The 26,305-nt window shown below is 48.1% G+C and overlaps 1 protein-coding gene across 2 annotated transcripts in view; it reads left to right on the forward strand.

Moving 5' to 3' along the window:
• Window positions 1-411: 411 nt before the first annotated feature.
• SLC6A4 (solute carrier family 6 member 4) overlaps window positions 412-26,305 on the forward strand; it is a 46,743-nt gene continuing 20,849 nt past the window's right edge. The window contains exons 1-4 of one of the 2 annotated variants that reach the window (XM_045487775.1): window positions 413-2,278; window positions 4,254-4,377; window positions 22,748-23,202; window positions 25,787-25,921. In XM_045487775.1, the coding sequence (XP_045343731.1) occupies window positions 22,860-23,202; window positions 25,787-25,921 (478 nt within the window). In that variant the 5' untranslated portion in view covers window positions 413-2,278; window positions 4,254-4,377; window positions 22,748-22,859. Of the gene's footprint in view, window positions 2,279-4,253; window positions 4,378-22,747; window positions 23,203-25,786; window positions 25,922-26,305 lie in introns of both variants that reach the window. The other variant, XM_045487776.1, reaches the window with a different exon arrangement.

Below are 26,305 nucleotides of genomic sequence, written 5' to 3' on the forward strand. Positions count from 1 at the left end.
CAAATTTCCAAGCAGTTAAGTTAGAAACTAAAGAGATAACTAGAAGGTTCCTATATGTTTAGAAATTAGCTCCTAGGTCCAAGAAGAAATCATAAAGGAAATTTAACCTAAACGATAAATACTGCATATCAAAATGACAGATACAGCTAAAACAGTACTTAAATTTTATAGTATTAAAATTTTATTAGAATGGAAGAAAGACTGAGAATTGAGCTAAGCATCTATGTCAAGAAATTAGAACTGCAAAATAAATCTAAAAATAGAAGGAAATAAAATGTATGTGCAGCAATTGGGGAACCTGGGTTGCTCAGTCGCTTGAGCGTCCGACTTCAGCTTAGGTCATCTCACGGTTTGTGGGTTTGAGCCCCACTTTGGGCTTGCTGCTGTCATTACAGAGCCCACTTCAGATCCTTTGTCCCCCCTCTCTCTATCCCTCCCCAACTTGTGCTGTCTCAAAAAGTAAACATTAAAAAAATGTGCAGAAATTAAAGATAGGATCAACAAAGCTGTAAGTTAAGTCTTAACAAACAAACAAAAAAAATTAACAGATCTTGGCAAGACTAATTAAAACACATACACAAGAAATCAAAAGGAAGATACCATGATAGATACTGCAAATATTTAAAAATTAGAAGATACACTTAACTTTGTTAAATGTGACAGTAGAGGGATTTGTTTAGAAGACCTAAATCCACAACTTGGGAGCAACAGAAGAGGAGAAACAATAAGCTGGAAAGCCCACAGAGGCACTGAACAATTTAGCAGAGCTGAAAAAGTTGAATCCTGAGCCAATGGTGGAGACAGCCAGTGCTAAGCAGACCAATTTACATTGTGTAATTCCCCAATATGGTAGTTCCAGATGACCATTAAGGGAATTGGGAGTGAAAGAAGGGTTACTGAAGGTTGGGTGTGTCTGTTAGATCCCTTCCCTACTTTGGGCAGCTGGTGACTGTCCCTCCCTTGCTTTCTCAGCCCATTCAAGATTTATTCTCAAGAGAGAAAAACGGTTTATGCTCTGGAAGTCAGAAACATAACTGAGGATGAAAGTACCATGAGGGGATTAAGTGAGTAGTTACATTCTGAATGTTCTCTGCCATCTTGGGCTCCTAGAACTCTAGCACCCAGGAGATTGGAAATCTTCTCTGGGGAATCTTGATTAGCCCAAAAGGAAAGACGTAAAGAAGTATTTTATGACATAAAGCATCATTTTATGAGACTGGCATAACTCTGTCAAGGATAGTAAGAGAAAAAATTACATGTGAATCACACCCATAAGCATAGATGCGAAAGTCCTAAACAAATTATAAACCAAATCTGCAATATATGAAAGAATAATCTTCATAACAACATATTTAATAAAAGCGATTTCCCAAATAAAATCAGGATCAAGTGGGGTGAAACAAACAGCATTGCATATGTCTTCTCTGCTGGAGATAAAGGGAAATGAGCCAAAGGTTTAACCAGAGACCTGAATTGGAGGAACTTGCTAATGTTTGGGTGACCACTGAGCACAGAAATAGGAAGGTGTGACTGGGAACTCTTTAACTGATACTCTGACCTCTGGAAAGTCTTTGCCAGCCAGGATGACTCTGGAGACATGTAGAGTCATGCTGACCCTACACTTCAAGAAGCCAAGACCTGATAATGAGACATGCCTTCAGGATGTGGTTGTGGACCCATCTGCTTGATCCAGCTTGTCCTTAAAGAGCAGCTTAATTTTAATTTGCTGCTGGCAGAGCCAGGGCCCTTGTGCTCTAATTCCTTCAGTCACATGGTGTGTGTGAGCATTGCTGCTGACTCCAGCCGTAGGCCTCGGTCAAGTGGGACTTCTCTAAGTAATTCCAGATGAGCATTCCCATGTTTAGGACAACTTGTCTGAACCATTGTTGCTGCTCTTGACGCCGACTCTTCCTCCCTGTGGCCTGTGATACAATTTGATTGAAACCTAGGAATAAACCAGCCAGAGCTGTTTTTGTTTCCCTTTTCAAACTCCTAGCCTTCTCTGCATTACCACAAAGGGAAAAGAAGAAAGGGAGGGAGCAAATGTTCAATTCCTACCAGCTGCAGTTATTTGGGAACAGGACTGTGGAGGTGGTGAGCCCATCTGTGCTCCTCTCTCTCAGTGCAGTTTGAATACTAATTGCTCTTTTTCACTTTGCTTACTCCTCTAGAACAACTCTAGTTCCAAGAAAAAAGAAAAAGAAAACCTCTAGTTCCATAACTCCTCTTGATGTGACGGAGCACTCTCTGGAACCATTTCTCAGGCTGCCCCATGACGGTATTTTTGTTTTTTTCACAGTTATTTGTTTGTTTGTTTGTTTGTTTGTTTGTTTGTTTTAAGAGACAGAGAAACAATGTGAGCAGGGGCGGGGCAGAGAGAGAGAATCTCAAACACGTTCTGCACTGTCAACGCAGAGCCCAACACGGGACTCAGTCTCACAAAGTGCAAGATCATGACCTGAACCAAAGTCAAGAGTCAGATGCTTAACCAGTTGAGCCACCCATGTGCCCCATTTTTATTTTATTTTTTAAAATCAGCTGCAGTTCAGCAGAACAGGGAGCTGAGGCAGGGTAGGCATATGGTGGGAACTACCAGCATGTTTGACTTACAGCTTAGCCTCCCTGCATCTCACCTGGCCGGGGACCATAAACGTTAGCTCATCCAAACTTGTCCAAAACAGTTAAGAAATCCTTGGAGTTTTACTTGGAACATTCAGTGACAGGAGTCTTGTGGCCTATGCCTACCTCCACAGTCTCAACTTCCTCCCTTTCCTTCTTGTTTGCTCTGCTCCTGCTAACTGCTCTCTTCTTCTTTTGTCCCTCCAACACACCTGCCTCTTTGCTGTTCCCTCTTCCTAAAGCTCTTCCCGCAGGTCTTTGCATGGCTGGCTTCTCATGACTCAGGTCATGGCTGAGCACCTCACCTAGGTAGCCAGCTTCCCCCCACCCCACCCCCTGACTGCCTCTACCTTTTCCACACCCATCCCTCTCTACTGTGACCAGGGTCTATTTTCTTCACCGCACTTATCACTTTCTGAAATTATCCTATTTATTTATATGTATTTGTCTGTTTTCCCCAAAGTCAATACTCACTGTCAGCTCCCCAAGGGCAGGGGCTTTGTCTTGCTCACCGCAGTGTTCACAAGCCTGGCTCACGGTAAATACTGATTGGCTGGCTGATTGAAAGTGCCCTACATTCCGACAGCAATGCTCAATTAAAAGTTTATACATAGATCTGAAGTCTCCTTTCCTGTAACTTGCTCAATAGGGACGAGTAGCAGGAGAACAAAGCCTCTGTGACCCTCATTTTAGTGCTTAACAGAAAGGTCCAGACTTCATGAAGGTGACTTACTTAAGGGGAGTCGAAAAAAGAAGGAAAACCCACACAGTTTAGTTTGCTTTTCTCACTGCTTGTACCTTCCTCATTTCAAACCAGCCCAGCACAGCGGGATGTGCAGGGCTTTTGGACTCAGACAGGCAGGCTGGTTTTGCTGCTTGGAGTCTGCATAACCATGGACAAGTTACTGAGCCTCTTTGAGCCTCAGTATCCATAGCACTTTTATTGAAAAATCATTTTTAAGTGTATTAAATATGAAGGGCACCTGGGCAGCTCAGTCAGTTAAGTGTCCGACTCTTGGTTTCAGCTCAGGTCATGATCTCACAGTTCGTGGGTTTGAGCCCTGCATAGGGCTCTGTGCTGACAGTGCAGAGGCTGCTTGGGATTCTCTCTCACCCTCTCTCTCTACCCCTCCCCCTCCTCTGTCACTCTGTCAAAATAAATACACTTTAAAAAATTTAATTAAAAAGTTTTTAAAATGTATTAAATATGCAGACTCACAACTTGAAAAGGAGGGAGTCTGTCATTTATTTTTAAAACCATTTACAGCAAAATACAGCCAAAGAGTTTTGCTGTGTATTACCTACAGTAGGAGAAGGACAAAAGACAATGTGTAGAATGACTCTGGTAGATGATAGATGTTCCATAAATGGTAGCTTTTATTAATAACTACTTCTGACAGAGCCTCTCCATGTCCAGTATTGTGCCTGGCCGTCTAGGGTCCAAACAGTTCCCTCCCCTCTAGGAGTGTATCATTTTGCTGGGACAGTAAGATGGATATACATGAGCCAGTGGAAAAAGAAGGTGACTTTCTATGAATGAGGTCTTTCTTTTGGTAAGTGCCAGAACAGTTATAAAAGGGCTTGAAGTTGGAGAAAGAAAAGAAATACTGACTGGTTTTAAATTAAAACCACAGTGACCACAGACCTCAAGGATGAGGGTGATGAGCACACCAAGAGGAGACTGAGGGGAAACCTCCCACTACAAAGAGGCACACGTTATCTTGAAGCTCCTGGAAGGGAAGAAAAGCCAAAGGAAGGGTGAGTGTTTCATAATCTTGAGCTGGCAAAGGGGCACTGACAGTAGGACTCCAGGCGAGAGGACTGACCTCATGGGCTTGATGCACAGGACAGGAGTTCTAAAAACAATTCTGTCCCTGTTCGTCTGATCCTGAGAGAAGCCCTAAACTTCACTTCTCGGCTCGCCGCATCCTTGCTAGTAAATTAGTGCAAATAGATTTCCCCTTCCTGAGGGAACAGACTAAAGTACAATGGCGCTGAGTAACTTGGCCTGGAAGTCACCGTCTATACCCGGTGAGGTGCAGCCGCGCCCCTGAGAAAGCCTTCAGTTTCTGCCCTGCTCTGTGATAAGGCTTGGGGCTTCTAGAATGTCTTCCTGTGTTCTTTCTGTCTATCTTTTTTCTTCCTTCCTTCTCTGTTTTCTCCCCCTCCTCCTGTTCTTCTTTTTCACTGGTATATACTTAGATTTCAATGTACCTCATCAGCCTCCCCCTGCTCAGCAAACTGAGTAACACCTGTTCGGTGGTTTGCTTTTTTTCTCGTTGAACAATAAATCTTGTGAACCTCCCCAAACAGCCCAGACAAATCTGCCTCACCCTTTCCACCAGCTGGGGGCCACTCTGTTGTTGGGTGTGTCAGGATTTCCTTGCCAGCTGCCAGGGCCCTGGTTTTAATGGAACTTCCGAGTCTGTCAAGAGTAAAAAGCATTTCCTCGTCATTCACTGGCAGTACCTGTGCTCGCGGGGCCTCCTGTGTGCTGAGACATGGACAGAGGTAGAAAGGCCCTTCCCTTGGGAACTCAGAGCCTCGCGGAGGAGGTGGGCATGTCGGAGAGGTCAAAGGGCTATATCCCAGGTGCACACAGGGCTGTGGGGGCCCTCCCTTGGGACTCTGCCCTTCTCCCAGCTGACACTTCTCTGCCAAGGTAGAAGGCGAAAAAACAGCTGTCCTCCAGAATGTGGCCCTGGCTAAGGGTGTCCCCAGTCAGAGGAGGAAATTCTGTAGGAAGGAAGTAAACATCAAAACCCTGCTTCAAAGATATTACAGATAGAGCATGGGGTAGTTACCATCACTGTAAACTGTGGGGGAAGAGGGTGGTTTAGCAAAGGCAGGAGGCTCAAAAGGAATGAAAGAGAATGGGGCCAGGAAAGGTGACCAAAGCATCTTTATCAGGACTGAGCCTGACACAGCCTTCCATTCCTGCCCGAGCCCTGGCGAGGTCACCCTCCTGGCACTCCGGATGGGGCTGCCCCTCCCATCCTCTTTCCTTGTTTCATCTGGATCCGGGAGGCCCTGGCGCAGGGGAATGCCTGCCCAGCCCTCTGGGGGTTCACAGTAGCAGCAAATCCTGCCCTGCAGGTGCTGTCTTCCGCACATGCTTGAACATGAACAGAGTCTCCAAAACTGTGTCACCTCCCTGGAAAATCAAGGGGTGGGGTGCTTTGGAAGGGATGGAGCAGACAGACACCATAAGGGCTAGAAAGGCTGGGGAAAGGCCCACAAGAAGGGGCAGGCCTCATCTTCCATTACTGTGTTAACCAGAACAGAGCAGGGCACACAGAGGGCACTTGGCGTTCTGGAGGGAGAGGATTGGACTTACAGGGTTTCTTCTGGTCTGGCTCCACAGGGGAACGGTTTGCTGAGCCTTGAGACACCCAGAAAGTGGGTCTTCTTGGTAGCAGTGTTTATGTGTGGGGAGGGAGAGGGGGCTGTGTTTATTCTGTGAAGGCCCCGCTATCTCTAGGCTAGTGCTAGCGGAAGTAAGAGAAATTCTTGCTGAACCACAATTGCCTGGCAGGGCTCCTCACCCAGTCACCCAAGTTCACCCAGGTTCACAGAGTCTTTGACAGCCCCATCGCTTTCGCTACAGGGCAACCGGTGGCTGGGCTTCACAGGTTCTCCTGATTTCTCACTTCCACCTCCTCCCTGTCTGTGCTAGTGCCTCCCGGCCTCACTCCTTACTTGCTAAGGAACCTGTCTGCCTCCAACACCCCCATTGCCCCGCTGGTGCTCTAGCCCAGGTTGGAGGAGCCATGGGATCCTTCCCTGAAACACCGCTTTCCTCATGCCTCTCCCATTCCAGGCTCCCTGCTGCCTCCTGTGTTCAGCACAGACCTCCTGCCTGACTCCGAAGGGCACAGCTCCTGTCTTCCTCTGCCTGGCACGGAGCAGGTGCCCAGGTCAGGAAGGTGCTGTGTGATGGAGATGGACGATGGGGAAGGGTATAGGCTGCCCTGGCTTGGCAATAGACCATGACATCTGTCCACTAGCGCTGATATGGAAGGAGGATGGGCAGTGGAGTGGAGCTCCACAGGCAGAGGGAATAGGGTGCCAGAACTGGGGGATCTTCACAGGGGAGAGTCAGCTTCTGGGGATGACTGGGCAGTTGTGGCAGTGAGGGTGAGAGGCAGGACAGGGAAGAGTTCGCTTTAGGGAAGAGAGAGGGGCTGGATTCAGATTCGTTGAGGTGAAGGTGGGGCAGCTGAGGCTAAGTGATGTTTCACTGGTGGCACCCACAGAGACAAGAGGAAGAGAAAGCACGTGTTTAGAGAGAAGATGGACCATCTGGGACATTTGTATGGACTCTGCCAGGGAGGCAGTGAAGGAACGAGGAAAGGGTGCAGTCTGTGTAAGTCTAATAGCTTTTTCTGGTAGCACCCTCAGGCAGGGAGCAAGAGGAGAGACGTCAGGCCTGGGTGGTCCAAGGTGGTCCAAGGCCAGAGAGGAGATGGGGGAAGTCTCCCTGGGGAGGAGAAGTGCACAGTGGGAGGCATCCTTCCCCCCTTCACACCCCCCAGTGGGTGGTGCCCACCACTCACAGAATCCCTATTTTACAGACCAGGGACTCAAAGGCCAGAAGGTTGAGGTAAAGGAACTTACCCTGCATGGGAACAAACCCACACAGGCAGTAGAGGGTCAGAGCCGAGATTTAACCCAGATCCATGGGATTCCCACTCTCTAGGCCAGCATAGCACCAAAGAAGGCAGTACCAAGAGGGGCCTGGAGTGGCTGAGCAGAAATGGGTACTAGGATCTAGAAAAAAGGCCAGGAGTGGTGGGGTCAACAGGATCGCGAGACTATCAAGTGGTCTTAAAAAGCCACGTTGGAACCAAGGTGGAGGACAGATCGGGTAGAGCCTTAGCCAAGGGCTGAAGTCACCCCCACTGCTTCCTACAGCCTGTGGTCCCACTCTTGGTCTCCTCCTTCCTTAGCTCTGCCCCTCCCCCTCCTCAGACGGGCGCCCTACTTTTGTGTAGCCCCTTGTTCATACTGCGCTTACACATGAGTTTAAGAAGGCCAAGCAGAGCCCTGGGTGCATCAACTTGTTCATCTGAAAGGGGCAGGTGCCCACATGGGCCCCTGCCTCCTGGGGATTTGGCCTGAGGTGAAATTCCCAATCTTGCGCAGGAATCACCAGCCTGGCTCTGCCGCCCTGGATGCCAGCTGGCTCACCAGAGCAGCCCCGGCCCCTTGCAATCGCCACCCTGACATCTAGGTGGCACCAAAGCCTCACACTGATTCCTCCCAGGTTGGGGACCCCGCCTGCTCCCGCTGACACTGGCTCCACTCAGCTCAGTGCGCGCTCTGCTTTGTGGGTTCAGTCCCTCCATGCACATAGGGGCTGCAAGCTTGTAATTCCTTTCTTCCTTCTACTCTGCCCCATCCCTGGCCCCCTTTGGCAGGAAGGAGGTGGTTTCCCCTCCCCTCTCATCTCTTCCTCAGGGACATCCCAAAGCAAGTACTCCGTCTGTTCTTTTCAAATGTAAAATATAATTTTGCTGAAAAGACAATACAGTCAATAACATGAATTTCATTAAAAAAATTTTTTTTGTTTTATTTATTTTTGAGAGGGGGATGAGGAGCAGAGGGAGAGGGAGACACAGAAACTGAAGCAGGCTCTAGTCTCTGTCTGAGCTGTTAGCACAGAGCCTGATGTAGGGCTCAAACCCACAAAGCGAGATCATGACCAGAGCCGAAGTTGGAGGCTTAACCAACTGAGCCACCCATCACCCCTGAAATTCATTTTTAAACTTAAAAAAAAAAAAAAGTTATCAAAGCAGTATATTCATATGATTCAAAACAATAAGCTCCTGTTGAACCTCTTGAGATAATTAAGATATTGTAGTAATTTATCCACCCTAGCAACACCACAGGCATATCCACTTCTGCAGATCACCACCCATACTATCTGTTCTGAGACAGCTCTGATGTGTGGCGGGTTAGCAAAACGAGAAAGAATTCATTCATTCTGTCTGCCAGGATTTAGTGTGAGCCACCAGGCTGGGCACTGCTGGGGTTCTTGGAGATAGCTAGAAATTAGACAAGGGCCTTTCTGGCCAAGCGCACATCCCACGGTGGAGCCAGATAAACTCGGGAATGCCAGGTGCCAAGTCCTAGGAAAGAAAAACAGCAGGATTCGGGACGTGGGTGATGGGGAGGTGTCCGTGGTCTAGAAAGATTGACTTTAAGCAGAAACCTAAACCCAGTTCGGGGAGAAGTTGGTGGGGAAGGAAATACACCTGTCGGTTGTGGAGCAGCCCCCTCCCCCGAAATGTTAGAGCCAGCAAGTTGGGAATCTCTACTCTGCTCGGCCTTCTGCCAGCCCCCACCACCCCAGGGTTTCCCCGCCTCCTAGAGCACCGTCCCCCTAGGAAGCGCGTCCCCCTCCGTCCCCCGGGGCCCCGCCCCCTGCTGCCGCTGCCCCTCCCCCGTACGGCGCAGCCCCCCACCCTCGGCGAGCCCCGGGGCGGCCACCCCTACCCCAGGTGGGAGGCCGAGGCACGACCGGGGACACCCGTAAAGTTTCTGCGGCTCAAAGTGACGCAAAAATTCTTAAAGAGCTCTTTGGCGGCGGATATCTAGAGATCAGACCATGTGAGGGAACGAGAGTACAAATACGGCCGCTTGGGCGCCAGCTCCGGTACAGGCAGCGGCGCCCCTGGTGCCTCGAGGGCGCGAGGGTTGCCCCGCCTCGGAGAGCCCCGGACCAGCCTCCCCACGGTCTCCCGGCAGGTGGGTTCGCCTTTCCTCTCTGCGAACTCGCACGCCAGCCCACGGTGCCTCTCGGGGCGAGGGCGTGCGCCGCGGGGTGGGCTCCTTGCCCTGCCGCTGCCCTTGCCGGGAGGACGGGTGGGAATAGCCTGCGCGCCCGGGACTAGCGAGCGCCGAGCGGACGAGGGGACCTGGAGGGCTCCTTTGTCTACGGACGCAGGCGGCTTTTTTGATGTCCTGAGCACCAGAGCAAGATCCTGTAAAGACCGTATTAAGCTAAGTGCTGTCCTGCGCGTTGGGAAAAGTTGCTTTAGTTTGAACCCACGGCTTCTGTTTGATCCTTACTTACCGCTGTGGTGTGCAGGTGGCTTTGTGCAAAGGCATTTCGACAGGGTGAGTTCTGGTTGACATAAATGCCCAAACATCTAGAGAAATCTCTGAATGACTCTTAAGTGGGATGAGTCTCCCTGCGCTTGGGTTGTTTAACTGGCAGAGCTGATGCACGCTCAGACAGCTCACAGGCCATTCAGAATTTATGGGAAACTCAACCGCCAACGAGCTGTTTTACATGGTTGAAAGGTGTAACCATAAATTGCTTTAAAAAAAAAACAACAACTGTACATTTAACTAAGTGAAAACACTCTCTGGAGCTAAAGAACCCCGAGGAGCAGTTTCCTTTTTGGGTCTTTTGCATAAAGAATTTCTTTTTCCGCTGGGGTTCTAAAGAACTTGAGAGGGGTAGAATTTCTAAGAGTCAGACTTGACAAACGCTTGTGTGTATGTATTTTTGTGATCAGTTTTGCTCAGAAAAATGAACCAGGTCAATGGATTATTTATGAGCCTGCTAGCTCTCATCATGGTAAGACTAGATCAAATATTTAATGTGTTTTGCCTTCAGTTACATAGGAAAAATGTCTAAGAAAGCAACGTTGGGATTTGTGTTTAATTAAACGGAGGGGCACTATGGCAGCATTAGTGTTAGGGTTTTTAGGAGTGGAGGGAAACACACAGCTTTGACTCTGTCGCATTCCTTGCTTTTGTGTGGCCACTGATGCCCAAAGGTGGTTTTCCTACCTGGGGTGGGGGTGGCTGCTTCCGGGCGCCTATGAGAGTCTGGTTCTTAAGGGGCTTTTGCAAATTAAGCAAGCCTTTTCGTGAATGGTTTTTTGTTTTGTTTTGTTTTTTCACGAAAGCTGAATAAGAGCGGATTGAGACTGCTTCGCAATTAATCAAAAGTCCCCTCAGCACTTTGGTGATCCATGTGGGACATTTCAGGAATGTAACAGCAGCACAGATACTCAAACCTGTTTCTTTCAGCCTCTTGCTTAAGAAACATCCACTGAGGGTGGGCGGAGGGGTGAGGATGAAGACAGAATAATGTTGCAGTTTTAACGGACTTAGCAAAACCTCAGAAATTCCTCTTTGGGGGCTTTTTAGAGTCGTCTGAGCATTTTGATGAAACCCGGAGAGGCATGTCAAAGAGTTCACTAATGGGCGATGTGGCCTCGGAAGAGGGGTGCTTGGCTGGAGGCGGTTGTCTCCAATGGCAGGCTTGCAGAAACATCCCTGATGTCCCCTTCCAAAGAGAAACACAGGTAATTCCAGAAATTCAGCCACTAAGTGGCCGGTCCTTCTCCTTCATAGTCATCAAATGGTTTTATTTGAGAGAACAAAGGCAGGGCTGCCTGAAGACGTTTAATTTTCATTTGGCTTTAATGAATCAGTGGGATATGGTCATGATTTGACTTTTTAAAGAAAGATGTCTGTGTAGCCAAAGGGAAAATTATGCGGTAATTTTTCTGTCCAAGGAGGTACCTCAGACTTCGTGCTTCCTGACGAAGATCAGCCCTTCTGGGTGTCACAGCCCTAGCTCTGAGTGAGGGGCTGGAGGGGGCGCCCTGCCTAACATGAGGTCCGAGTCCCCTCCAACTCATTCTGTGACTGTGACCCTAATGTCTCTCCTTTAAACAAACATGACTTGAAACGATAGTGGGAAATGCCCGGAGTGCTGGGACTCTACCCAGATGTTGCAGTCAAATCGGGGCCCACTGGGGACACCTCAGGTTTCACTCTAAGGCACATGCTGCCGTGCACGAGCCAAGTCCCAGACCTCAATGACAAACAAGCCACAGTTTCCCAGTTCCCCACCTCCCTTTTGCAATACGCCCAGGGCGCGGTGTGGTGGAGACAGCTTCTCGGCAGTACAGATTTGGGCTGTGCCGATTTTCTTTCCAGTCACGGAGCTGTGGACAGTCGGCTGTACGCCTCTGAGGTTTGCAGTATCCCATGTAACAGTAACAGGCTTGGGTGTGGAGTCAAAGATACAATAAGTCACCCCATGTCTCCATTCCTGGGGCAAGTGAAACTGACTCACCTCACTCCTGTGGTGAATCCGTTTCTGGGCTTAACCTTAACGGGCACGCTAAGGAAAGAAAACTCATCCTAGGAGGGACCCAGTTGGAAAATAGATGAAACCAGCCTTGAGAAGAAACCTAGGCAGAGGGTGAACTGCTTTTCTGGGGTGGGCACAAGACCCACCACAGGCTGACACGGCCCCCTTATTTCTAGGCAGAGCTCATGGTACTGACTTGGGCCCGCTTGCAGAAACCATCTCTGAGGAATGTCTCTGTGCAGGGACATTCCCTCAAGCTTGACCTCCGTTGGCTGTTGGTGAATAGGAGGATGAATGCTCATTTACTGATGTCAGTAGCATGTTTTTAAGGCAAGCGAGTGATTCCTCAGCCCTGTATCTATGTGGTGACAGAATGAGTAGAGAGAAGGCCAGTGTGGGGCAGTCTGCCTCATTTTCTCCTTCCTTGCACCTGGCAGCAGTTTCCTTGCTGCCACCCCAACCTTGGGCCTAGGGTACTTGTTAGTGGGTATTTAATCATAGGGCTTTTTAAAAAATTAATTTATTTGATTTTTATCTTTAAGATTTTATTTATTTTTTAAATGTTTATTTTTATTTTTTTTTTTTTAATTTTTTTTTTTTTTTCAACGTTTATTTACTTTTGGGACAGAGAGAGACAGAGCATGAACGGGGGAGGGGCAGAGAGAGAGGGAGACACAGAATCGGAAACAGGCTCCAGGCTCTGAGCCATCAGCCCAGAGCCCGACGCGGGGCTCGAACTCACGGACCACGAGATCGTGACCTGGCTGAAGTCGGACGCTCAACCGACTGCGCCACCCAGGCGCCCCTAAATGTTTATTTTTGAGAGAGTGCAAGCGGGGGAGGGGCAGAGAGAGGGGGACACAGGATCTGAGGCTGGCTGTGGGCTGACAGGATGACCATAGCAGCAAGCCTGATGTGGGGCTCGAACTCACAAACTGAGAAATCATGACCTGAGCTAAAGTCGGATGCTCAACCAACTGAGCCACCCAGGCGCCCCTAAGAGCGAGTTTAAATAATCCCTACGCCCATTGCGGGGCTCGAACTCACAACCCCAAGATCAAGAGTCACACACCCCACCGACTGAGCCAGCCAGGTGCCCCTAAGCCATAGGCATTTTAAAAGCTAGGAGTGGATATCCTTTCATTAACCCTGGAGCCCCCTAGCCTACAGAACAGAGATGAACCCCAGCAATGTGGAGACAAGGAGGCAATGTCCCAGGGCCAGCCCAGTGGCCTGGGCCCCAGGCACTGCCAGGTGGTTGATGGCATGGGGAAGGTCTCCCAGGATCCTGAGGTCCAGTTCTTTATGTCCTTTTTTGAGATAGGGAGGGAAGAGGTGAGGTGGGTGCCTGGGGGAGGTTGTGACAAGGCCAAGTGGCAAATCTGGAAAAGTCAGTTGTGTGCTGTGCCAGAGTGGGGTGGGGGGGGCGGGTGGCTGGTAGGTGGGCTGGATAGGAGGGAGCAAGTCAGCAGACCTTTGCCTTCTTGCAGTTTTGTGTGATTTTTCTGGGCCTATTCAAAGAAAAAGAACATTTTATTTCTGTTACTACTAAGCTGCTGAATGAAAATAAACTAAACAGACTTTTTCCCTCTAACTAAGGGACTCCCTCGAATTTAGGGAGGGGCAGAGCTGGAGGTGCTCCAGGTCCCCCGTGGCTTATTCAAGCCCATCCAGGAACTTGAGTCTCCTGTACTTCTGTTCTCTCCTTTCCCCCTGGGTGTGTTGTTTTTAAACACTAATCAAGTTAGCTGGCTCTTTTCCTCGCTTCAGAGGAAAGGAGCTGGGCTGGAGGAAAGGGGTGGGTAGGCACTGCCGGGAGAGTGGAGATAAGCTATTCTGGGTGCTCCAGCCCGGCCCGCAGGGAGGTTTGACTGACCAGAGGTTCCCCAGCCCTCCCAGGGCTAGAACTTCTTTCCTCCCCCCAGTTGAAAAATTTCAACTGAAAAGTCAGGGAAATGGTCCAGTGAAACTTCACCCAGAGTCACCGGCTATTAACATATTGTCACATTTGTGCATGCACGCTCTCTAATTTTTGCATGTGTAATATAGTTCAGTACACTTTCTGTAATATGTGATATAATTCATGTAATAATTATACAATCTGTATATTATATAATTTTTTGGTTGAATCTCTGAGAATTTGCAGACATCTAAATATGTCCTCTCTTGTCTGCTAAGGACAAGGACATTCTCCTACATAAGCAGAGCCCCATTATTATCACATTTGGGAAACAACGTTGATAAAATATTTTTATCAAATATATAGCCTTTATTTATTTATTTATTTATTTATTTTAATTTCAGTTTATTTTTTTCCTCTTTTTTTTTTCAAGCTTTTACTTAAATTCTAGGTAGTTAACATATAGAGTAATATTGGTTTCAGGTGTAGGATTTAGTGATTCATCACTTACATACAACACCCAGTGCTCCTCACAAGTGCCCTCCTTAATGCCCATCCCCCATTTAGGACATCCCCACCCAACACCCGTCCAGCAGCCCTCAGTTTGTTCTCTGTATTTGGGTCTCTTCTGTTTTGCTTCCCACTCTTCTCTTTCCCCGCCTTTGCATATGTTCATCTGTTGTGTTTCTTCAATTCCACAGAGGAGTGAAATCATATTGCTTATCAAATACACTCTAGCTCCATAGATGTCGTTGCAAATTATACAGCCCATATTTAAGTTTCCCTTACTATCTCAGTAGTAAGGGAAGTGCAGAGGTTACGTCTTGAAACCACAAACTCCTAAGGTTTGAAACCTCTTGCCCTCATCTCAGTGCATCTGAGGACTGGATCAGTGCTGTGTAATGCTGAACGGATTTTCATGAATGCAAACTGTGTGTGACACATTGTAAAGCGCATTTCGGAACTTCTTGACCTAAGAGTAAAGGCCCCTTCAAGCAGCGTTACCTGAGTCACAAACATCTTTTGTGGCCTCTACGGCCCCCTCCACTCTGCTGCTTGACCCCATCTCTCTCCCCTGTGTGTCCCCCCCACCGCCGCTCCCTGCCCCACCCAAAGAAATGGGCCCAGCTCTTCCTTCCCTCTTGCCTCCATCACTCACACTGTACTTAATTCCACTTGAGATCCCTTTCTCCTGCCTTCTCTCTCCACTTCGTTCAGCTGCTACAGGTAAATCCACCCTCCTTTCATAATACCCCCTCCCTGGGGCTGGTTTTCTCTCTCTCCCGCCAGTCTCTCTCTTGGCTCTCTTTGTGGGTCTAATCATGTCTGTTTTACATGAGAGTAGTTTTAACGCAAGACTTCATATCAAGGAAGAGAAAATCTGCGTTTGGAAATGTTTTTTTAATCTTGATTTCTACTTATTGCATAAATTGCATTATGACAACAATAAAGGTGTCAGCAACACTCCTAATCCCTCCTAACCACATCACCTGTTTGAGTTTCCCAACTCCTTTCCCAGCCTAGGTCACACTGCAACACAGTGGCAGCAAGTTTGTTTTCCACAAGAAGTTGTAAATTGTGAAGTTAAATGTAATAACAAATTTGTGTCATCACCTTCTACAGCTCTAATAAAGGAGCCTGAAAGACACCTCCACAGAATCTGCACGGGAGTCTCTGTACTTCCTTGTCCTGTCCTTACATTTAGAGTTTCTTAAGAATCAGAAAGAATGTTAAGAAAGATGATCGGGGCGCCTGGGTGGTTCAGTCGACTGAGCATCTGACTTGATTTCGGCTCAGGTCGTGATCCCCGAGTTGTGGGATCAAGCCCCGCATCAGGCTCTGCAGTGAATGTGGATTCTCTCTCCCTGTCCCCTGTCCCTTTCCATGGCTCTCTCTCTCTCTCAAAATTAAAAAAAAAAAAAAGTTAAGCATCTTACTTCAGCTCAGGTCATGATCTTGAAGTTTGTGGGTTCAAGCCCCACATTGGGCTCTGTGCTGACAGCTCAGAGCCTGGAGCCTACTTCGGATTCTGTCTGCTGTCTGTCTGTCTGTCTCTCTCTCTCTCTCTCTCTCTCTCTGCCTCTTCCCCACTCATGCCCTGTCTCTCTCTCCCTGAAAAATAAATAAACATTAAAAAATTGTTTTAATTAAATTTTAAAAAAGATAGATAGGTGATAGATGACCAGTAATTCATAATCACTTTCACCCCACCCCATTCTGTAAGACTTGACAGGGCTGTGTTCCATAGCTTACATTTTAGGTGTTTCAGTATTTGACAGTTAAACTAGGATTTTGTAAGCTAGTTCAGGAGGCTAACCACCACTTAACAAGATTTATATCTGTAGGTAGAAAATACATTGCAAGTTCCAAACAAGCAAGGCACAAGTGAGTGTTTGGAACACAGACCGTTGACGGGCGTGCCTGCTGGTACTTGTTTCAAAGTCTAAAAGCACAACCCAGGCTCTTCTTTAATCCCAGACATGTCAGTCTTTTCTAGTCCATAGTCCATTAAAACGATTGTTGTGACAGTCTTCCTTCTGCCCCCAAGATGCACAGCATATCTTCCTGATGAGTGAGGAGGGGCAAGGCCCCTGAGAATGGGCCCCAGAGGGGCAAGAAAGAGGAGTGTCTCGCCTGAGGCTCAAAGCTGCCGGCATGGTGGCTGTGGCTCCCTAGGGCCTGCACCCAGGAAACCCGAAATAGCGCCTCCTCGCTGGGAGCTGCGCAGTGCGCACACCAGTCAGCGAGTATTTGAGCACAGAGATGTGTAAGCCATGGCCCCTGGTTCCAGGGCATGCAAAGCAAATAGACATAGAAGGATAACTAATGGTCCATAATAACCATTGATAAACGACACATTGGTAATTGTGCAGTAATTGGGCTGGGGTGGTGAGCAAAGCTTCATGGAGGGTGTAGATAGAAACTTAAGCCAGGCCTCAAGGGATGCAGCATAATTGGGGGGGAGCAAGGGTGCAGGGTAGGGATGCACTGGACATGCTCGGTGGCCCACCTGCCCCTGATAACCTGGGTGCTTGTAAAGCATGCAGCACCCACATGGATCTCTTGAATTATAATCTCTGGGACAGCAGCCTAAGAATCTGCTGTTTGCCAGTTTCCCAGAGACCCCAAGGAGAGTAACTGATGGAGACGAGCAAGCACAAACCAGGGAGGCGTGGAAGGGGCCGGAAGCCTTTCCTTCCATTGTGCTGTGGGCTAGGAGTCACTTAGCCTTTGGGCCTCAGTTCCCTTGACTGGGGTGTGAAGCTGAAAAGTAAAATGGGTTGCATATATGTGGTGGCATTGTGATCATCAATTCACTCTCATTTATTGATGCTTTCCATGCACTGGACACTGAGTTAAACATTTGTCATACCTCATTTCCCACAACAGCCTTTAGGAAGTGAGAATTTTAATAGCCTGCTTTTACACATAAGGAAATGAAAGCTCAGAGAGGTTAAGTGACCTGCCCCAAGTCACATTGCCAGTAAGTGGTGGATCTGGGATTCCACTGCGGATTCCACAGGAGAGCCATGAGGTGTGGACACAAGAAATGTTATGTGATGCCTCATGACGGTGGTTAGTCTAGGCTCAGCCACTCATGTTCACTAAAGGAGGGCTATTTATGCCTACCTATGCCAAATCCATTTCTTTTATTAAAGAGAAGTTCACAGCTACTCTGTCCCAGGCAGGGAAAGTTCTGGACAGAGACCCTTGTCCTTTCTCATGGTAACTGGCCCAAACAGCCCTAAGGATTTTAGACTATTTATTAAATGTTTATTCATTTTTGAGAGAGAGAGAGAGAGTGTGTGCCAGCAGGGTAGGGGCAGAGAGAGAGACACACACACACACACAGAATCTGAAGCAGGCTCCAGGCTCTGCTCTGAGAGCAGACAGCCTGATGTGGGTCTTGAACTCATGAACTGCAAGATCATGACCTGAGCCAAAGTCGGAGGCTTAACCAACTGAGCCACCCAGGCACCCTGGTTTTAGACTATTTAATTCCTCTCCAGAAAATTAAACTGTCCGACTGTCTCACATAAGGAATTCTTTGGTTGGGATAGTAGAGTTCCTGTCTACCCCCTTTGTCCAGAAACAAGCAGGTTTTCCCTGCTGTCTCCGTTCACATCCTGAAGTCTGTTTTGTTTGTAAGGTGAGCCAGGAGTCCCTGCAGATACAAACACAAACCACCGTCTTACACTGTGGAGGCTGTGAGCCAGAACTGACTACAGTCTGGGGTTCTGGGACAGAAGCTGCACAAAGGAACAAAAGAAGGGCTTTGAAAATCTGAGGGCACCATGGAGCTGGCAGTGTGAGGCATCTCAACATGCTGCATCAGGTCGGCAGAAACCTTCGTTTACAGAAGGGTGCACAGCAGCACTGTGGAGCAGCGCCCGCCTCTCCCTCCTTAGACAGAAGTACCGTTTCTCCCACAGTCAGATTTTGGCCTTGTGCCGTGAGCTCCGTGAAGGCAGGACAATGGCTGCCTTGCCTCCAAGAGCCTAGCATGTACTAGGCACACGGTGTGTCTTTGTAGAATTAGTGTTGCTGTGTGGCAGAGGGCCCGGCTCCGTGCTCACCGTGTAAGTAGACACCAGAGCTTTCCTGTCACCTCGGGAGGTGTCTCGGGAACTTCAGACTCTCTCTCTGAATAGTGAATGCAAATTGCCACTTGGCTATACAACCTATAATTAATCTTATCTCAGTGGTAAACCCATAATTCACGTTGGGTTTTGTTTTGTTTTGTTTTTGGAAATGAAAACTGAGCGTCCTGAGAAATGAACTCACTTTGATCTTCACAAGTGAAGTCAAAGTACAACATTTCTATAGTGTTTCTGCTTAGAATGTGCTGATGTGTGTCAAACAGACAAGTAGGGTCATGGACATTTCCAAAGGTCTGGGTGGTTTCATGACTAATCACTATAATTACACACTTGTTCACATACTGGTTCCCCTGGCTACAGAGACAGAGTTTGTGAAAAGAGGAATAGAGATTTGATCAGAAGAAGTTTAAATGGAAACAATCCCTTTTACTGGGGTAGAGTTGGGGAGGTGGAGTGAATTAGCCCCCCCTCTAGGCTGGGAGGAAGCAGGGTGTGAGCAGAAAGTTGACTGCCAGCCTGTCAATGACACCGCTGTGCTGCCCGTGTGCAGAGATGTGGGGGATGAGAGTCCTGCATGTGAGGTTGTCATCCCACTGAGGACCGGGGTTATGTGGCACCACCCACAGCCTGTCACCTGCTCAGCCTGGCACAAGGGCACACATTCGAGGTGCAGAGGAAGGGCTTCTGGGGCTTTTTCTGGCCACGGAGAAACTCAAAGGCTACTGAGTGGAGGTCACAGCTGTCATATTGACCTCGTTTGCAGTCTCTACCCAGCAGGATAAAAATATCTTGTAAAAAGAAAGCTTTTAAGGGAACATTCTTAGAAACCAATATTCTTAACTCTTACTTCTGTGTTCCCGGGTGGCTTGCTCTCAACTGTTACCTGCTGATCTCAGTAGAAAAGGGTGGCCAGTGCTCTGTCGAATCAGAAAAGTAGGAAGGGAGAGTGGGACCCACAAGTAGGAGCATCCTGCAGGCAGAAGGGGGTCCAGGCCAGGCCATCTTCTCCTGGCCAACTGGGTGAGTAACTGGGAGGAGCTTCTTCCAATTGGGAGAGGCAGAGGAATGAATTGAAGAAAAGGAGATGTGCATCTCCCACCTGTCTGGTGGCTTTGGGTGGCTGTAACTTATGTTTGCACATAAGTGATTGGGGGTGCAAGTACAATAGAAGAACCCTAGAAAGCAGAGCTGGGTGGACAGAGAGACCACCTGAAGTCATGGATCGCTCTTAACAGGCTTTCTTACAACTTGAACCATTTTAGGCTGTTGATGCAATTAAAAAAAAGTGCTGGGGGATATTTCAGGAAACAAGATCTTTGTAATGCTCAGAACAAAAATAGAGAGCACGTTATTTGTCTAGAAGCTGCTCATGACAGATGCCAAGAAATCAAGATTGGTTGCCTTAGGGGAAGGTACTGAAGAACATACATCGTCCAAAAAAGTTCACTAACACACACACACATCTTCCAGCTCCCCTGCAGAATGCCCCAAGGGAGAGATTACATGAAATCTAGAACAAATCACTTGACTCTCCCATCAGAAAGGCGACAGAGTTGCTAGGATGGCAAAGTATGTATTCCCTCTGCCACTGTATTCTTCGGAGATGGGTGATGTTTCCGTCCCATAGACCGTGGTGGATGCGCCAGAGGAAGATCTTTGAGCTGCAGTTTTTTGTTTTGTTTTGTTTTGTTTTAAGTAATCTCTACACCCAATGGTAGGGCTCAAACTCATGACCCCAAGATCAAGAGTCACACACTCCACCGACTGAGCCGGCCAGGTGCCATGAGTGGCAGTTTAAACTAGAGGAGCATTGAAACTAGAGGAGTATTAAAGATAGGAAGAAGTTCCTGCAGAAAATTTGGGGTACGATTTTGAAGTTGGGGGAAAAAGGAATCTCAGTGATGGGCTGGCTTTGTTTGTTGAGTATCATCTGGCTGCACATGGTAAAGTTCTTTATCTCTGTCATCTGATCTTCAAGTTCTTCAGTGTTTAATGTGGAGAACACATCATTGATATAGGCCAAAGGGAAGTACAGAGACCTTCTTCAAACAACACAGCCAGGGACCACAAAGTTCAGGTTTAATTTAGCTGTGTGTTTAAATACACTGACACCTCATCATCTTTCTCTTGAAAAAAAAAAAAAAAAGAACTTTATTTTATTTTTTTATTAAAAAAATTTTTTTTAATGTTTATTTATTTTTGAGACAGAGACAGAGCATGAGTGGGGGAAGAGCAGAGAGAGAGGGAGACACAGAATCCAAAGCAGTCTCCAGGCTTTGAGCTGTCAGCACAAAGCCCAACGCGGGGCTTGAACCCACGGACCGTGAGATCATGACCTGAGCCAAAGTTAGACACTTAACCGACTGAGCCACCCAGGTGCCCCAAGAACTTTATTTTTTTAAATAAGTTTATTTACTTATTTATTTTTGAGAGAGAGGGGTGGGGAGACGGAAGTGGGGAAGGGCAGAAAGAGAGGTAGAGAGAAAATCTCAAGCAGGCTCCACATTGTCAGTGCAGAGCCTGATGTGGGGCTTGATCCGATGAACTGTAAGATCATGACCTGAGCCAAAACCAAGAGTTGGACACTTAAATAACTGAGCCAACCAGGCCACCTGGGGAAAAAAATGAACCTTAAAAAAATCCCTCAGCCTGGTACATGGTTACTTATGGTGGATGAGAGAATGTGTGGTTAATTTTAAAAGTCCAGAGAAGTGGACAGGGAGAGGCTGGAGAACAGCGTCAAGATGAGCCAAATGGGGTTTTACCTAGAACACTCTTGGTCAGAAATTCATGTTCTTCGGTGAGTGGTGTTTGCATCTGTGAGCCCCAGATAGGGTCAGGGGGTGGGGACCAAGTATAGCTGGATAGGGGAGAACCCAAGACACCCATCCCCATCCACACACACACACACACACACACACACACACACACACACACACACACACCCCTAGATCTATGGAGCTGGTTTCTCTCTTGTTGCTGTAATATTTTTGGCAACAATCAGCCCCTTTAAAATTTTCTACTTTACAGAAAAAAGAACCCAATGAACACAAAACGCTAATTACTTGCATCCTCTCGTGTTCATTTCTAATCCTTGCCAGTATTTAGGTATGTTGTCATCAGTGTGAATCTACTACTTTGTGTTCTAATTTTTCACTACATTTTCGTCTTCATGTTCCCACATGTGGATAGTTAAGTTCTAGTCCCTGAAAGCCCCAAGTAGGTAGGAGACATACTCAGCCATTTTTATTAGTTACCAATTTCTAGCCATCCTCCAACTGTTGGCTCTGAAGGGGTAATATCAGATCTTTTCAGTTGTGAATAGTGATACCAGGCATCTAGAAAGGTAGAAAGTGACCTGAGCTAAGCAGAAATGTGTTTCAAGTCCCAGACCATTTCAAGAGCTTGAAAAGTTCAGGCCCACATGAAATGAAGTTAGATGGAAGGTCTTGGCTCCATACTACTTTATAACAGGTCATAGGTTTAAAGTCCAAAAGGGCTCAGATTTCTACCCCATGTTTGACGTGTGAGGCCTCGATCTAGATTGCCGAGCTGACTTCTCTGCACCTCGGCCCCCGGCAGGGATATGGCGGTGCCGAGTCCCCGGCCAGCCCTCTCCACCGAGGCGCTTAGGGACAGAGACACCAGTCATGCTGGCATCTCTACCCTGCATGCTCTTCTCCCTGGCTCTTCCAGCCTAGGGGAGAAGTGATCCCACCTGCCCACTGCTGCAAAGTAACAGGTGGACTCACCTTAGGAGAGGCAGGCAGAATAAATAGTGAGCAGTGGCGCCGCTTCAAGCCTGTCGGACTTGTAGAGGCACAAACGTGAACAGCGGAGCGCTGATGGACTGGACACAGCCAGAAGCAGCTGGCATCTCTAAGAGCTGGGCTGCAGGAAGAGTGAACAAGCCCAGAGCTAAGGAGCTAGTGGTGCCTCCCACAGGGTGGCCTTTTCACCTCGTGCCTTTGCTCTTTTCCTTTCAAAGTCATACTTACAATTTATATAAAACATATGGCATGTTCAGCTTAAAAGACGGAGAGGATTGTCCTAACCTATTTGCAGGCAAAAACCGCTTCTTTTTTTGTTATTCTTTTCCCAGCGCAGCGTCCAGGACAAGGTAAGTGCTCTGCGAAGCTTTGTTGAAGCAGGCCCTCTTCTTACACTCTTCTGAGTTACTGGTAAACCCCAGGATGCAATCCCAGCCCCTCAGAGTGATGTCAGTACTTTGTTCTTAAATAGAGCCTGTGCAAGACCTTGGTGACTTGCTGTCTGTTTTGTTTGTTTTGGTTTTTCCTTCCCAAATTACTTGATTGTGCTTTGATACCTCATGTAGGTTGAAAACTGTAGTTGATTTTATTGACTATCATACAGCAGACAGAATGTTTCATGCTTGACAGAGGCATTTGTAATCCCATTGATTAATGTGGTTTAAGATGTTTGTTGATGTTAATACCAAAGATGAGTAAAATGCATAATTCCGTGCTGTCTGTGCCTTTCCAACAGAGCTCTCAATCCCATTGGTATAAAGCTCTGAGGAGACCCACGCATCTGAGCACTGAGGATTCGGTTTGGGTCCTCGGCAGGTGGGTGTCAGTATCATCTCCTAGCCAGCAGGATGGATACCACGCCCTTAAATTCCCAGAAGGAGCTGTCAGCCTGTAAGGATAAAGACGATTGTCAGGAAAATGGAGTTCTACAGAAGGGTGTGCCTGTCCCTGAGGATAAGGTGGAGTCTGGCCAAATCTCCAATGGGTACTCAGCAGTTCCAAGCCCTGGTGCAGAAGATGACACTCAGCACTCCATTCCGGCTGCCACCACCTCCCTAGTGGCTGAGGCTCATCGAGGGGAACGGGAGACCTGGGGCAAGAAGATGGATTTCCTCCTCTCGGTCATTGGCTATGCCGTGGACCTGGGCAACGTCTGGCGCTTTCCTTACATATGTTACCAGAATGGAGGGGGTCAGTATCATGGGCTACGAGCAGAGGCTGTGTCCGAGGGATGGTCTGTAAATCCTCTTGGGAGGCCAGAACAGAAATCATATCTTTTCTGTCTTAACTGAGGAATCTGGGAACATGATTGCTCAGACTTTCAAGCTAGTCCAAAAGACAAGTCCCCCAGGAAGCCAAAATGCTAAGTCAGCATGTCTGGGGCTCTCTGGGTTATGAAGTTGGGTTAAAGCTCTCCCAAACCCAACCTCGCCAGGCTTTCAGCCTCCTTAGTGCGTCGTTTGTGGCAGAGCCCCCTTCTCATCCCTGCATCATCCAAGCTGCACTCTTGCAGCGAGTCCAGAGAGGTTACGTCTGTGTAAGGAAACGTTGGGAAGTGGCTCCAGGGTCCCAGGCCCTCCCGGGTCAGAGAAGGGTGTCAGCTCAGGTCCAGAGTCTGGAGTTAGAATCTGAGCATGATCTAGAGCTGAACCCAGCCACAGCATGGCATTGCTGCTAACCTAAACCATACATGGATATGTCTACATTTTTGAGGCTAGAGACTACTTCTTATTCCTCCTTCTACCTTCAGAGCAGTTAACTTGTAGATTATCAAAAACAGTAGCTGACTGGAGGCATGGATGTGGGAGCCCCAAAGAGGAGAGTGGAGAAGAGTGAGTAGGTATGGGGCCTCTGTGTTGACAATGGACTTGCTATCAAAGTGGGAAAAGGACGAGAAATGGAGGTCAAATCAGTCAATATTTATTTTGACAGAAGCTCTGGACACTGATTTGGTAGGGCAGCTAAAACGAGGTTTGGGGGAGAATTCATTAGTGTCCTTCCTCATTTCCTCGATGGCCTGACGCAGAGTGGCCAGGATTTGCCACATTTTTTAAGGACCTTGGTCCTTACAGCTGCAAAGGCAGTTCAGGGGTGAGGGGTGGGGTGGGGGCTGGGGAAGCCCAGCACCCCCTGCCTGGGAGGAGCAGAAGTTGGAGTCACCTTATCTCCAGCCTGCAAGGGCTCACCTTTAGCCTGAGCTTTATATAAGGGGTTGGGTCACTGGTGACGTTTCTTCTACACCAATTCCCCACTATAAAGCTGGACAGATGCCATCCTGAGAACACAACGTGCTTCTTATTCTCAAGCCAGATTTACCCAGCATGATTCCAAGTCAGGTGGGACCTTTGTGAGTTGCACTGACTTCAGGTTTCTGAGTTCAGAGCACTTTACGGGAGAGAACATTATCAGGGAAAATCACCGCTGACCCACCCTGTGGGCTAAAACTCAGGCTGCAGGTGAGCAGTCGCCACCTAGGTTTTCCACATTCTGCCTCAGCCATGAGAACCAAGACACACCAGCACCTCCCGTGACACAACAACCCCACACTTCCTCATTCTGTGACGAACTACCCTTTTCAGCCACATCTGCAAAGGTGGCCCGGAGGGGAGCATTCCGGCGCAGCGGAATTATGGAAATACAACTAAATATCAATAGCAAGTATCTGGAGCCAGGGATAGTACATACAGATGAACAAAAATACTCATTTGGTGATTGTTGCCACTGTTGTACGGGTTGTCATGGGGGATCTGTCCCAAGGGTCTCGAACTTTGCTCTGTGTACCAGCTGCATCAGAATCACTTGAGCAGCTTAAGAGTTTTTGTCTTACACCATATCTGGAATTTCTGCTTCAGGGGGATGGTGGGTGTGTGTTCTTAAGCTCACCAGTGATTATTACGTGTGGCTGGGTTGGGGAAGCTCAGCCCACCTGAACCCTGTCATTTAAAAAAATTTTTTTTAATGTTTTTATTTATTTTTGAGAAAGAGAGAGACACACAGAGTGTGAATGGAGGTGGGGCAGAGAGAGGGAGACACAGAATCCGAAGCAGGCTCCAGGCTCTGAGCTGTCAGCACAGAGCCTGATGCTGGGCTCGAACTCACAAACTGTGAGATCATGACCTGAGCTGAAATCGGACGCTCAACTGACTGAGCCACCCAGGCACCCCTCGACTCTGTCATTTTTATAGGGGAGGGAAAATAGAGGTTCAGAGGGGAGAGGTGGCTCAGGGTCCTCCCGGTGGTTAGAAGTGGGACTGATTCGGGGCGCCTGGGTGGCGCAGTCGGTTGAGCGCCCGACTTCAGCCAGGTCACGATCTCACGGTCCGTGAGTTCGAGCCCCGCATCGGGCTCTGGGCTGATGGCTCAGAGCCTGGAGCCTGTTTCCGATTCTGTGTCTCCCTCTCTCTCTGCCCCTCCCCCGTTCATGCTCTGTCTCTCTCTGTCCCAAAAATAAATAAACGTTCAAAAAAAATTAAAAAAAAAAAAAAAAAAAAAAGAAGTGGGACTGATTCTGGGACCTGGTCTGTTGAGTCCCAAGTCCAGCTTCCTTTCCACACACTCTCTGCCTCCTTCGTGCACTCCCTGAAACCCCCGTTCCTTGTGGCGCTCTGGTAGAGCACTAAGAGCGGGGGGGCACAACATGAGGTCCCTCGGGACACCGTGGCTTCATGACACTCGAGCCTCAGGTGGCCCTGTGAATCTTGGCGTGAGCCCAGTCAGTCGGGCTGTCCTGGGAGGGAGGTGGGCAGGGAATAAAATTGTCTTTCATCTGTCGCAGGAGCGTTCCTCCTACCCTACACCATCATGGCTGTTTTTGGGGGGATCCCACTCTTCTACATGGAGCTCGCACTAGGCCAATACCACCGAAACGGATGCATTTCGATATGGAGGAAAATCTGCCCAATTTTCAAAGGTAACTGGAAGGCTTAAGTGGGTGGGTGGATGAGTGGTCCTGCAGGGCAGAGGTGATTTCTGTCCACATATGGAAGCCAGGGACCCTCTTCTGGAATCAATTAGGCCTTCAGGTATCTCTGGGAGATAAGTTGAGTAATGAAGTTTTTGACTATTTAAGTGGTATGAGATTGTTAAAGGGAAACAATAAATGGCAATTAAAAGTATACCTGGAGGGGTCACCTGGGTGACTCAGTCAGTTAAGTGACTCTTGGTTTCGGCTCAGGTTGTGATCTCATGGTTTGTGAGTTTGAGTCCCACATGGGGCTCTCTATGTGGAACCTGCTTGGGATTCTCTGTCTCACCCTCTCTCTCTGCCCCTCCGCTGCTCACGTGCGCTCTCTCT

This window comes from Leopardus geoffroyi, chromosome E1 (assembly GCF_018350155.1).
Source record: "Leopardus geoffroyi isolate Oge1 chromosome E1, O.geoffroyi_Oge1_pat1.0, whole genome shotgun sequence".
NCBI classification, from domain to species: Eukaryota; Metazoa; Chordata; class Mammalia; order Carnivora; family Felidae; genus Leopardus; species Leopardus geoffroyi.